A 12,213-nucleotide genomic window follows, 5' to 3' on the forward strand; every position below is an offset into this window, starting at 1 on the left:
ATTTTTTCTGAAGTTTATATACCAAGATTAGCTATAAATATTTTTAATTTAAACTATTTAAAACTTTTTAAAAGCTATTTTAAAATCTATTGTTCCAATATGCTGTATTCTGTACCATTTTTAGTCTATAAAATGACATACTGTAGGTTTTTAGGAGATAATAATCTGCAAAATGCAATAGTCAATGTCCAGGAAGAAACTATTAAAGTGTAGCACTAGTGAAAACAAAGAACAGTGGGTTACTGGGAACTAGACTTCAGGGAAATAACTTAATGATAGAAGCAAACATATTACCCACTGGTATGTAATAAACTCCTTAGCAGATGATGGCCCTGGGAGAAAAGGTCTCAGAATTGTAACATTGTGATAAAAATAATTTGATGATTCCTCAAAGTAAAAGAACCGCTTCCACTTTTAAAGACCAACTGGAAGGGAGATATCTCAAGGCAAAAAATGCACAATGACCCTTCCCATCCACCCATTTATGAAAATAATAACTTTATTTCTCAGCATGGAAAGGCTATGTAGAAAAGCCTATTGGATTAGAAATCTTAGTGGAGAAAAGGAATTAATCACCAGGTAGATCTGGGGAAAGGTTTTACATCTTAAAACTCAGGGCAGAGACTTTATACATTTACTGAATCCTGAGGGCAGAGATGGGTTATTAAATTAGAGTAATCCAGGGGGAGAAAAAAAGAAAACAAAAATATATATATACACACCCTTTGCATTTGCGCTGTGAAATGTAATATGACTTCCTTAGGGAAGATGCACGTGATTTAAATTTGGAAGGAAAAGTACTGGTCTAGTTAAAAAGGAGAAAAGGACACAGGTGAAGGAGATGCAGAAAGCATGTGTGTGTGTGCACATGTGTGTGTTCACATGCACACATTCACATGTTTATTTGAAAGCTGTTGAAGCTCTCCAAAGCAAGCGGGTCACCTGTAATGAAATGCAGTAAGCTTTTGTTTGTTGGTGAAGGAAAAGAAAAAATCCTGCTGTCTTTCTGTTTTCTTTTTCTACTATCACTCACTTAGGAAATAAAGGCTTAATCTGATCAGAAGGATGTTGTATATTCACGGGAGTCATCACTGTAAGAACAAAGGCATAACTATAGATAAGTTCAGGCCTGGCTGAAAATTACATAAAATGACAAGGCAGAGTAAAAATTGGCTAAGGAAATCAGAGATAGATTGTACTGGGTAAGTACAGTGAGATGGAAACAATCTAGACAAGAACAACCACCCACAACCCATTACAGGCATTAAGGCAGTCTGGGAACCAGCAGCAAAGCATCTTGCAAATCGCAACACATGAGTCAAAGAGCTAAGGAAAAATATTTTTCTAATCACATCCAGAAACAGATGTTTATCTTAGAAAACAGTCGAAGTTGGCACTGAAATAGTCTCAACAATAGTTATTTAATAAATGGTATGTATTTTATTATAGTTTTATGACAATTAATACTGATATTTCTAAGTAGTCTTACATTTATTACTCATTATATATTCTGTGTAATTCCAAAGTAAGGATTTCAGGTAATGAAAATGGTATTCTGGCTTTGTACACTGGGCATGATTTCCTATGTGTAACAGATAGAATATTATAGTATATGTATATATTTCTGCCCAATGTGAGAAATACATGCAGCCATAGAAGTATCCATTCATATGAAATGCTACTAATCACAACCAAGTCAGACTAACTAAACTAAACTAATTTAGCTTTTACAGCTATACACATCAGTATGCTTGAAAGCCAAACTTGTTTGTTTCATTTTATCTGGGGGCGCATAAAATCATGGTACTTGGCAGCACGGAATAAGGGACATTAAATCGGCTTTTATGCTGTTGTTAAGGAACCCATAGAGGATGGGATTCAAGCAGCAGGACATCATACCCAGTAAATGGCATATGCAATATACTAATTTAAAATGTCTGTTAGAAATGAGAGTGGCATTGAAATCTGTCACAATGTGGAAAAGGTGAAGAGGCATCCAACTGAAACCAAAAACTAGGATTAGCACTGTCAGTCTGCAAAAAACTCTCCTAGATCTTGTCTTAATTCTGATGATGGATCGGGATACTGTAATCATGTCCTGGATCTCTGTGTTTTCTTCTGGTTTCATCTCAAAACAAATAGGTATCCCAGGGATGAATTTACTGGAGGACGAGAGCTGGCTTTTTTCTGTGCCAGAGGTTTCTGGGAGGTCTCTGGAATGAGTATCCCGGTGATGTCTTAAAATAGCTGGCATCACACTTGAAGTCTTTTTACTGTATCTTCTATGGTGCTTTCTGCCAAAGGCACAGCTCCATCTGGAATGGCGGGAGGGCTGTACCTGTGTGCCAGTACTCTTAGAGGGATGAAGAGTTAGGTTTATCATCTCCTTTTCTTCAAACTTCTTTTCCTTGTTTGACAGTCTGGAACCTATGCTCCTGCAGACACTGGTGTGACTAGCGGTTAAACACACCAGTGGCAATATATACTGCATGAACAATAAGGCTATTGTAAAGGCAATTCTGTAGGAATCAGAAGGCCATGACTCAATACACAAGAGCCTGTTCTCCAGTGCTTCTAAATTCAGAGTTTTGCTGAGGTCCACAATTTTGTGGAAAACTGGCAGAGGGGAGCAAATTGCAAAGCCAAAGGCCCAAATGGTCACTATTAAGAAATAGCCTTGTTTTGCTGTTAAATTGCTAGAAAGGGGATATTTTATCATACGGTACCTGACTGCAGCAATAGATATTAACATCAAAGTTGAAACTAAAACTGATATGCACTGGAGGAAGGGCATTACATGGCACATGATAGTGCCAAAAATCCATTGGTCAAGCAGGATGGATGTCAGTGTGAAAGGTGAACAAAACAGCACAACCAAGATGTCAGAAAAGGCCAAGTTACCAATGAGAATGTTTATTATTGTCTTCTGCCTGCGCTTTAGTAGAGCTGTTAGTATAAGCAGATTTCCCATAAAGCCGGCCAGACTTATAAGTGTGTACAGCCCAATAAGAAAGTACTGTATGTCGTCAACACTACTTTTATAATCTTCCCAGGCAGAAAAATTCTTTGTAGTAGCAGAGGTGTTATTGGTAGGTGTCCTGTTGTTACGGTCTTTGAATCCTAAATCCATTTTACAGTCCTGCTTAGAACAAGAAAGGCATTAATTAGCATCTGAAGGAGGGATTATACTGATGTTAATCAGAATGTAAAGGAACATAAATTTACCTTGTATCACCTTAATGCAAATAAATCAATAGTGGTGTTATTCTACTGTAAGGCAGATCCTGTATAACTTCAGGTCAACACGAATTAGTTTCGTAGGTTTTCTCATGTGGCATTTAGCACACCTAGGCCTCCTACCTGGCTGCTCACATGGGACGATGGCAATTTAAGGTTCTGCATTATGACACTGGCTTTTAACTGCTTTTCTGTAGACCATATTGTCAGCCTTTCCTTGAGGGAGCAGTTAGCTACAAAAGCAATCCATTTAGAGTCAGTGAGATTACTCATGTGAATAACAGCTCATTGATATGAGTAAGGAAATTACAATCACCATCTGGGCATGTGCCTAATCATTACATGACAGCAAATTATAATGAGAGCACCTGAAAATATATGATGTTTTGACATATGCTAATGACTGCAGTAGTATTTCTTAGCTTGTTAGCAGAAAACTAACACAAAATAGGTGAGCTTTCAAAAAGGATCAGTTTGTAAGGAGATTCACCCTCAAAGTCAGTGATCCAAGATGGAATTTCTAATGTGGTGTGTATATAAATCATCTTCTATTAAGTGTTGAACATATTTTAACTGTTGCTAAAGCAGAAGGGATAACTGCCTACAAAACATCCAAAGTAATTGGATGTAATACAGAGAGGACAGTGTTAACTGGAAGCAAACCCCACACAGCCATATGAAAATTTACAGAACTGATAAATATTCAGCACAGAAACATCTGACATTAAAACCTAGCTCAGCACAAAGTTATTCTGCCCACAGAATCTTCATGTATTAGTCTTAATTTTAGAAGAAACAGAAAGAAAATTCAGTTTAAACTCCAGTTTACCTTAAACACCTGCTTGTACTAAAGTTTCAAAGTCAAAATTCCCCAGAGTGCCAATGTCCTGTACAAAACTGCTTAATGTTTAGAAATCTTAGGCAAGAAAAACCAAAAAGATCTAAGCAAACCCAAAACATACATAAATTGAGCAGAAGGCTAAACCCATCAACTAAAAAAGGCAGGATTCTTCAAGAATGTAGCTATCCTCAGAAAGCTGTATTGTGCTGACTTCTTCAAAGTGCAGATATGCTCCTTCCCTTGCATCACAACACGTGCGTTCCTACTGCCTGGTGCCAAAGGGAAGCTCAAACCATGAAACACCCTCCAAATATTCACTGACAGTTTGTTGTTATAGGAAGGTCCCCCAGGTAAGATTAGAAATACTTCTTTAATAAAAATAGTAAGATATTGCAAGTTTTTGTGTTTTGCAAGTAATGTGTTGGGGAGAGGTGAAAAGAACTGAGCCTTGCTAACTTCTCATAATGTTGAGTTAAAGTGCTTTTTTATAGCTAAATAATAGCTAAAATAGAGGTAAGAACTGGATATGTGAATTTAGATAATCTAAATATTATAATTGTGTGCATATGAGCAGGGTGGCATTAATGTAAATCACTTCTGTTTCATTTTTCACAGTCTCTAGTCAAATGGTGGAAAACCATATAATAGATTAAAAACACTATCTGAGACTATCCTTGCCTTCCAAAATCAGCTGATTCTTTCTGTTTTCTAAATGTGACTCAACATGATTTTTGTTTGAGAAAATAACAGCAGGGCTCTGCCCTGGATAAAATACATTCCCTTACCTCAAGCTTATGGAATTATGTCCCTGTTATGTCATACCTGTATCATTTTCTTCCCTTTCTTCAGCACAGAGGAACGATGGGTTTTGCTATGACTGATACTTTCGCAGATTTCAGTGTTTGCATGCATCTGCAATCTGCAGACCCCCTTTCAATTCATGGAAGTCATTTCAACTGTACATTGCATTTCAATATGAAATATTATCTGCCTAATATTTTCAGGGTGAACATTCTATTATCTTTGTACTACCACATTCATCTTAGCGGAGAAGTGTGTAGGAAAAACCCTTGCACATAATTGAGGAGTTAATAATGAAAAAGACATTAGTGTAATTCTGGACAATTTTCTTTTTGCTTGGACACCTTCCGTTTCCAGTTTATATCTTGCACAGATTAAGAAAACATTACTAGTTGAGTATCCCACTGCTTGCTAGCAGGTTTGAGACCAATCAGGAGTTATCTGAGAAAGGGAAATGAAACTTTACTCAAGAGCTAGATCTGTCCAAATCTTGGTTACTAACCAACTAGTTATTGGCTGAGAATAGGAAGACTAACAAGAAAGAGGGAAGGAAATCCTGTACCATCTTGAGTTTCAGAAAACCTCAGAAACTCTTACAATGCTCTCAAAGTGGTGATGACTCTGAATGAATGAGCTTTTCATTTATTATGTATATTTTATTTATTTATTTCATTTCAATCATTGTGTATAAGTAACTCTGTGCTAAGAGGGATCATTCTGCGTAGTCTTCTATTTTAACTGATAGGATTATCCTGCAAAGGAGAAACAAACTGCAGGTGTTTCTCTCTCAGAAACCTGGAAATTAGGATTGCTTTTAGAGTATCTACAGGTATCTTCAATAATAGTTAAATTCACGCACAGTCATATCTGTCCAGGGGTCGTACTGAGTAGTAACAACGCACACCAATGCTTAACCTATAATAGCAGCTATGTATATGTGAAAGTTTTGTTAACCCACGTACCAAAACTGCAGCTTCCTCCCTAGACTTTTTGGTGATATCGGCTGTCATTGAAAAGGTTGATCTTAGGCCATAAGTTCATCCATGGAGAAAAAGCAGGCATCCCTACTGGTAGAAAAGGCTCTCTATCTAGTCAGTCCATTCCGTTTCAATTATATGCTATGGTCTGAAGAGAAATCTGCATATTTTCATTCAATTTTCCTTAACCAATAGATTCTATGAAGAGAATTGAAAAAAAAAAAAATCTGGTGGTGTCACTTATTTCCTACTGCCACTTTCAGCTTTGGGTAACTAAAAGGGAAAAGAAAGACACTCAAGTCAGATGCACCATAATTATTTTCTCTTCTAGAAATCTGTATTCTGTACAGGTAATGCTAAGAATAGGGCCAAGGAACAAAATTTTATGTGTTGTTATACTGGAACATGTTTATTAAATGAATGTTTACTGAGTTATTCTTAAAAAATTATTTGAAAGATTGTTGCCAAGTTCTGTAGATTTCTACACTTTCACATAAAGCTCTTGCATTATGGCTTTAGCAGAGTTGTTCATCATGTTTTTAACAGAATTCTTTAAAACCAAAAAGTGAATATGCTGATTTTGCTGAAGTAGACATATTTTGTTAAGACACATCAACATTTAACAAGCTCAGCAGGAATGCCGCTGAAGTCCAGGGTGGGCTCTCCAGCTCCATCCCCCCTGTGCTACGGCTGCCTTTTGCCTTGGGTGAGACCTGAGCAGGTGCCATCTCCCCTACCACATGTCCTGATTTCCATAAGGAAGGAGCACTGGAAAAAGCCACAGCACGCTCTGGTCAGGCCCTGGCTGGACACTTCTGTACCATCTCCCTATAGTCACAGTTTCAGAGTGATAGAAAGACAGAGAGGGAGGAAATAAGACTATGATCCACTGGTTTCAACAAAGAACTGCTGTGTTGACAGAAGTTTCCTTTGCAAAATGCCCCAAGAGAATTTTATTTTCATTTTGGATGTGTAAAATGAAAGCAAACTTTCCCCCCCAACACTTCAAAAATCAGCAAGTGGATCTCTTGCTCTTTGAGCTTCCTCTCCTGCTCAAAAGGAACCAGTTGCTCTCTCAGTTTGAGTGCCGCTGGCAGTAATAATGCAAACAGAAGTGTTCTTCCCATGTCATTGATCTTCAGTCCCCAAACTCATATCAGTGTACCACTGATATCACAGTGCTGTGTGCACTTATTGGATTTATCTTCCTGTTTTAATTTTAACAGCTGCTTCTAATTTTGGGGGATTCGCTTACTCTCCTTCTTGTCAGTTGGTCAATCCCAGTGCAGCATGTGGCCGTAGTTTTCAGGGAAATGAAGATTCCTGAAAATCCCACTGCAGGAAATAGAATTAAATAATATAGCCTCTTTTGCAAATGTTCTCATCATATTTGATGTGTATTTCTAAACTGAATGCACCACAGTGCCAGGGTGCTCTTGCATCTGTTTTCAAGATCAAATGTAATCAATCCGATGGTACCTGATGGAGATTTTCTATCTGTCAACTCCCAAAGCTGGATCATTTTAATCTTCTATGTTAATCAGTCAAGCAAATGAGGTCCCCTTTCTGTATTTGTGGTCTGCGTACGCTCCCGGAGACTGTGCTCGGCTACACCTGTATGAGCTCACACCTTGTGAGCTTTAAGTGGGTTTGCTTAGGTCTCTTAATTTCAATGGGATGCTTGAGACAGAAGGCTAGGCTGCACAAGGCAGCAGGGATTGCAGTTTTGTGGCAGGATCCAGGGTGGATTTGAATATTTACTGTAAGAATCAAATGAATGCCGTTAACATTAAATACAAGGAGTATTCGTGGTTACCTTTTACAGTAAAATGTATTTTATGACAGCTGATATAGCATGATCTTGAAAGATTTCAAGTAACACCTCCTTAAATGACATTCATTTATGATCTATCTCAGTGTGACTCTCCGATTACTGTGATTCTTATTTTCACCAAAATCATGCTTCAGAGGAGCTTTCAGATGCAGTTGATGTAAGGTCTGACAGTGACAGGGAGAATTTAAACCACTGTTCAGGTATAGCTGAATTAGAGGTAGCACATAACCCAAAATATGCTAGTTTAATATGTTTATAATCTTATAATTAACCTCATAATTTCACTTAAAGCTACCATTTAAAATACAAAATCCATAAATCATAATTTAGGAGAATGAATAGACTAGGTATTTCTCTTTCTCTACATATTTAAAGGGAAATTTCCAAGAACACAAAAGTTAAGCAGGCAACCATCCTCCTCTCAAGGCAACTGCTGTTTCAGAAAGTGTTCCTCCTATTAGATGAGATACTTATATTAATGTTTATTCATGGATAAGAGCTTATGCACTACAATATTAATACCTATTAAGTTAACTCTGACTGGCTGGTCCCTGTATAGTCTAGTCAGTTCAGGCTGTGTAACAGCACAATTAATCTTTACAGCTGTGAACAATTTACAGTCTTAGGACACGTTTTTCTACCTTTAAAACAAACACATCCAAGGAGGAAGCAAAATGTGAAAATTCCCTGAGAAATACAACCTTTCTGCACACATAATACTGGAGTGGTAGCAGGACTGTATAGAAAATAAAGTCAGAGAGAGTCTTTAAACTTATACATAGTTGTAAATAGTTAATATGACTGGCTCTAAGTGCCTGACCACCTGAGGTTAAGGAAAGCACTGAGCTGTGTTACTACTTGAGAAACGATGCCCTCACATCATTAAAGACTCAGATAATGTTCGAGACAAAAACTGAAACCGCTAAGAGTCGCATTCACAACACGAGCTAAAGATGAAATGCTGCTGCTTCAAATGTTCTTGTTCATGACATGCAACAGCAAAAACTAGCCTGAGAACCTGGGAGAATTCAAAAAATTGAGATTACTTCTGAAGTCCAGCAAAATGGATTTTCGTGCATGTTAATGGTATGCCTCTTTATGTGACTGAAAGAAGAATTGCAACATTATCCTGGAAAACAAGACTACGGCTTCCCAAAATAAGCAAAAGCCAACTAATAACATTATTTCTCCAGCTCCAGAGACCGTTATGCAATGTAACGGGGTATTTGTTGGCCGGAACAGAAAACTTGAAATGCACGACTACATTTCATGCCGGGGGGCACAGCAGCTCCTGGCTTGCAAAGGCAAAAAACCCAAACCAAACCCAAACGGCAAAGACTGTTCTTTTTGCCCTCCCGCACCTCGCTGGGGAATCGCTGCACTGCGCTCCCCGCGCCCGGAGCGCCGGGCTCCCCGCGGCCGGCCACGGGACGGGACGGGACGGGGCAGGGTGGCGGGGATGGACCGGGCCGGGGCCGTGGCAGCCAAACCTCCCCCGCGGCTGAAGCGAAACCCCACGATTTCCGCGAATTTGCTGGCAGGGCACTGCCCCGCGCAAACTTGCGCAGCCGCCCCGCGGAGGGAGCTGAACTCCGCCGCGGCTGCCGAGCTCCCCGCACGGGCGGCTCCGCGCTCCGCGGCGCGTTACCTGCGCGTCTCTGCCGGCTCCCGCGGGCGCCTCGGCGTTTCGCGGCGGTGGCAGGCGGAAAGGGCTGCGGCGCGTAGGGCGGGCGCGTAGCGAGGCGGGCAGCCCCGGGCGGCACTCATAGCTCCGGCCCGGGCCGCGGTAGGGAGAGCGCAGCCCCCCGGGCGCGGACGGCAGCGCGCATCCCCGAGGCTGCCTGGCGGCGCATCTTACGCGGGTGCTGCGGGGGCGCCGGGGCTCTCCTGCGGCCGAGCGCCGGGCCCCGGCGGGGGAAGGTGGTGCGGCCGGTGCCGGTGGCCCTGCCCGCTGCTCGCCCGGCCGCTGCCGGGGCCACCGCGCGGGCGCATTTCGGGAGGCTGTTGCGGGCGGTATCTTCAGCCTTGCACGGTGTGGCAATTGGAGTTGCCATGGAAATGCAGTGAGACCGTAAACAAAGCCCGCGCTGGCCGGGATTTAAGGGCTGCCCCGGGTTTCTCGCCCGGCCCTCGGGACACAGCACTTGGCAGAGGTGAATCGCTCCAGGCGTCGCGGGACCTCGGGAAGTGTGAGCGTGGCCAGGCACTCCCACAGCACTGCCCGAGCGCTCCCGAGTTCCCCTCGCTTTGACTGGAGCAGAGCTTTGGTGGTATTTATCCACGCTGCTCAAACACCCTGTATTTTTTACCATTATTTTAGAACAGGTGGGAGGTGGTGGATTTTCCCCAAACACTGCTTTCTAACTCAAGTCTTAGAGGCAAATATCCGAAGGGTGGTTTTAATTTTATCTGGGCCATCAGTGGGAAGGCAGGGCATTTTTTAAAGTGAGCAGTATTTTAAAGCATAATAATTGTTGGGTATGTCATAGCACAAAGCATGAAAAGACAAATTCTGCTGTTCTCACCAGCTGCTATCTTCTAGCACGGGAAGAGTCATTGATCATAGCCCAATTACAGGGCTACTGGAGAACTGAGTGACGTGCAGGTCTCTGGGAGCACAAGTGCAGAATCTGACATGAAAATGTAATGACTTTTCCATTTGCCAAGGCACTTCTTCAGCAGTTGATATCAACACAGCACTGCAGAAGAGCTGTCAGTATAATTAGCCCATGAAGGACTGTACCACACAAAGACAAAACAGCTGGATCAACTGTATTGTAAAATAACTTTTGAAAAGTCCAGTAGGATTCCTTGTTTAGCTTACATTAAAAAATACTTATTTTAGGGTAGGTGATCAGAAGCAATTAACCTTAATCTTCAGCAGATGAGCTCGAGATGGCAAGGAAGATTGCGTCCCATCTTCTTTCGCCTGCTTCTGCGTTATTCACCACCCACTGCTGGTGAATCACTGCATGTGCAAGTGGAGCGCAGGGAGCTGCCAGGTGGAAGTGATGTGCCAATCCATCTCATCATTTTAAGACAGCTCTCCTATTAGTCACAAAGGAGAACATAATTAATCCTTTTTAGGCCTGAGCATCTGTTCTCAGCATTTTTGACCATCTTCGCACCTAACACTGATAGCTTTGAAGCTTTCCACACAAATATTTGACCTGAAGATAGAAACCCACTCTGCTTCTAACCTGCAATGGGGGGATTAAGGCCATCTCCCAGGGCACCGATTTACCTGATTGTCCCTTGTTCCAGGAGAATTTCCCACATTCCTGGGCCCACTGCCTGAAGTGGAAGTTACCTCCTGGAAAGAGTGACGTTTTGGACATACTATATCTTTCTATGAAAACTTGTGACTACAGCAGACTGACACAGTCTTTAAAAAAAAAGAAATCTAAATTTGCTGGCAGAGGCCACAGGTGGGAACTTACGGTTTCTTGCATTGCACGGCTATGATTTCTGTGGGATGCCATTGTACGTGCATAAAGGTACGAATAGCCTCCCTCCATGTTGACCATTTCTAAGGTGGTCAGTCACCTACTATGGTTTCCCAAACACCCTCTAGAAATTACATGCTTCTTAGCAAGAGCAGTCAGTTAGACAAATGTTCCTTTCTCAAAGCAATTTTCTCTAAGAATAAAGTATCATACTTGTTTTGTTAGTTGTCTTATTTCAGGAGGATTCATCAACCAGTAATGTACTGTCAGCTGTGGATTGGTTGGTTTATTTTTCCCCTCTGGACCTGTAAATAACACCAGATTTCTCTCAGCTGTATCTGGACAATTTCTTGCTGATACTTGTGCACAGCAGAGGTGATTACTATTCAGATCATGATCATTTTTTCCTTTTCACTGTTGTGTACCTCTGTCTTGCCAGTAATACTACTGAATTTTGCAGAGAGATCTGGACAGGCTGGAGCAATGAGCTAAGGCCAACTGTAGGAGTTTCAATAAGGCCAAATGCCGGGTGCTGCACTTGGGCCACAACAACCCCCAGCAGCGCTACAGGCTTGGGGAGGAGTGGCTGGAGAGCTGCCAGTCAGAGAGGGACCTGGGGGTGTTGATTGACAGCTGGCTGAACATGAGCCAGCAGTGTGCCCAGGTGGCCAAGAAGGCCAATGGTATCCTGGCTTGTATCAGAAATAGCGTGGCCAGCAGGGACAGGGAAGTGATCTTACCCCTGTACTCAGCACTGGTGAGGCCGCACCTCGATTGCTGTGTTCAGTTTTGGGCCCCTCACTACAAAAAGGACATTGAATTACTGGAGCGTGTCCAAAGAAGGGCAACAAAGCTGGTTTCAAAGGGTCTGGAGCACATGTCATACGAGAAGCGGCTGAGGGAACTGGGGTTGTTTAGTCTGGAGAAGAGGAGGCTGAGGGGAGACCTCATTACCCTCTACAGCTGTCTGAAAGGAGGTTGCAGAAAGCTGGAGATGAGCCTCTTTAACCAAGTAATAAGCGATAGGACAAGAGGTAATGGCCTCAAGTTGTGCCAGGGAAGGTTTAGACTGGATAT

The 12,213-nt window shown here is 41.8% G+C and overlaps 1 protein-coding gene across 1 annotated transcript; it reads right to left on the minus strand.

Moving 5' to 3' along the window:
- Positions 1–1,404: 1,404 nt before the first annotated feature.
- On the minus strand, positions 1,405–9,492 carry NPY5R (neuropeptide Y receptor Y5). The gene is made up of 2 exons (XM_074821408.1): positions 9,339–9,492; positions 1,405–3,139 (listed from the first exon to the last, which is right to left on the minus strand). The coding sequence occupies exon 2, from the start codon at positions 3,128–3,130 to the stop codon at positions 1,799–1,801; it is 1,332 nt and encodes a 443-aa protein (XP_074677509.1). The 5' UTR covers positions 3,131–3,139; positions 9,339–9,492; the 3' UTR covers positions 1,405–1,798.
- Between the last annotated feature and the right edge of the window lie 2,721 nt (positions 9,493–12,213).

Source organism: Strix aluco, chromosome 4 (genome assembly GCF_031877795.1).
Source record: "Strix aluco isolate bStrAlu1 chromosome 4, bStrAlu1.hap1, whole genome shotgun sequence".
Taxonomy (NCBI): Eukaryota; Metazoa; Chordata; class Aves; order Strigiformes; family Strigidae; genus Strix; species Strix aluco.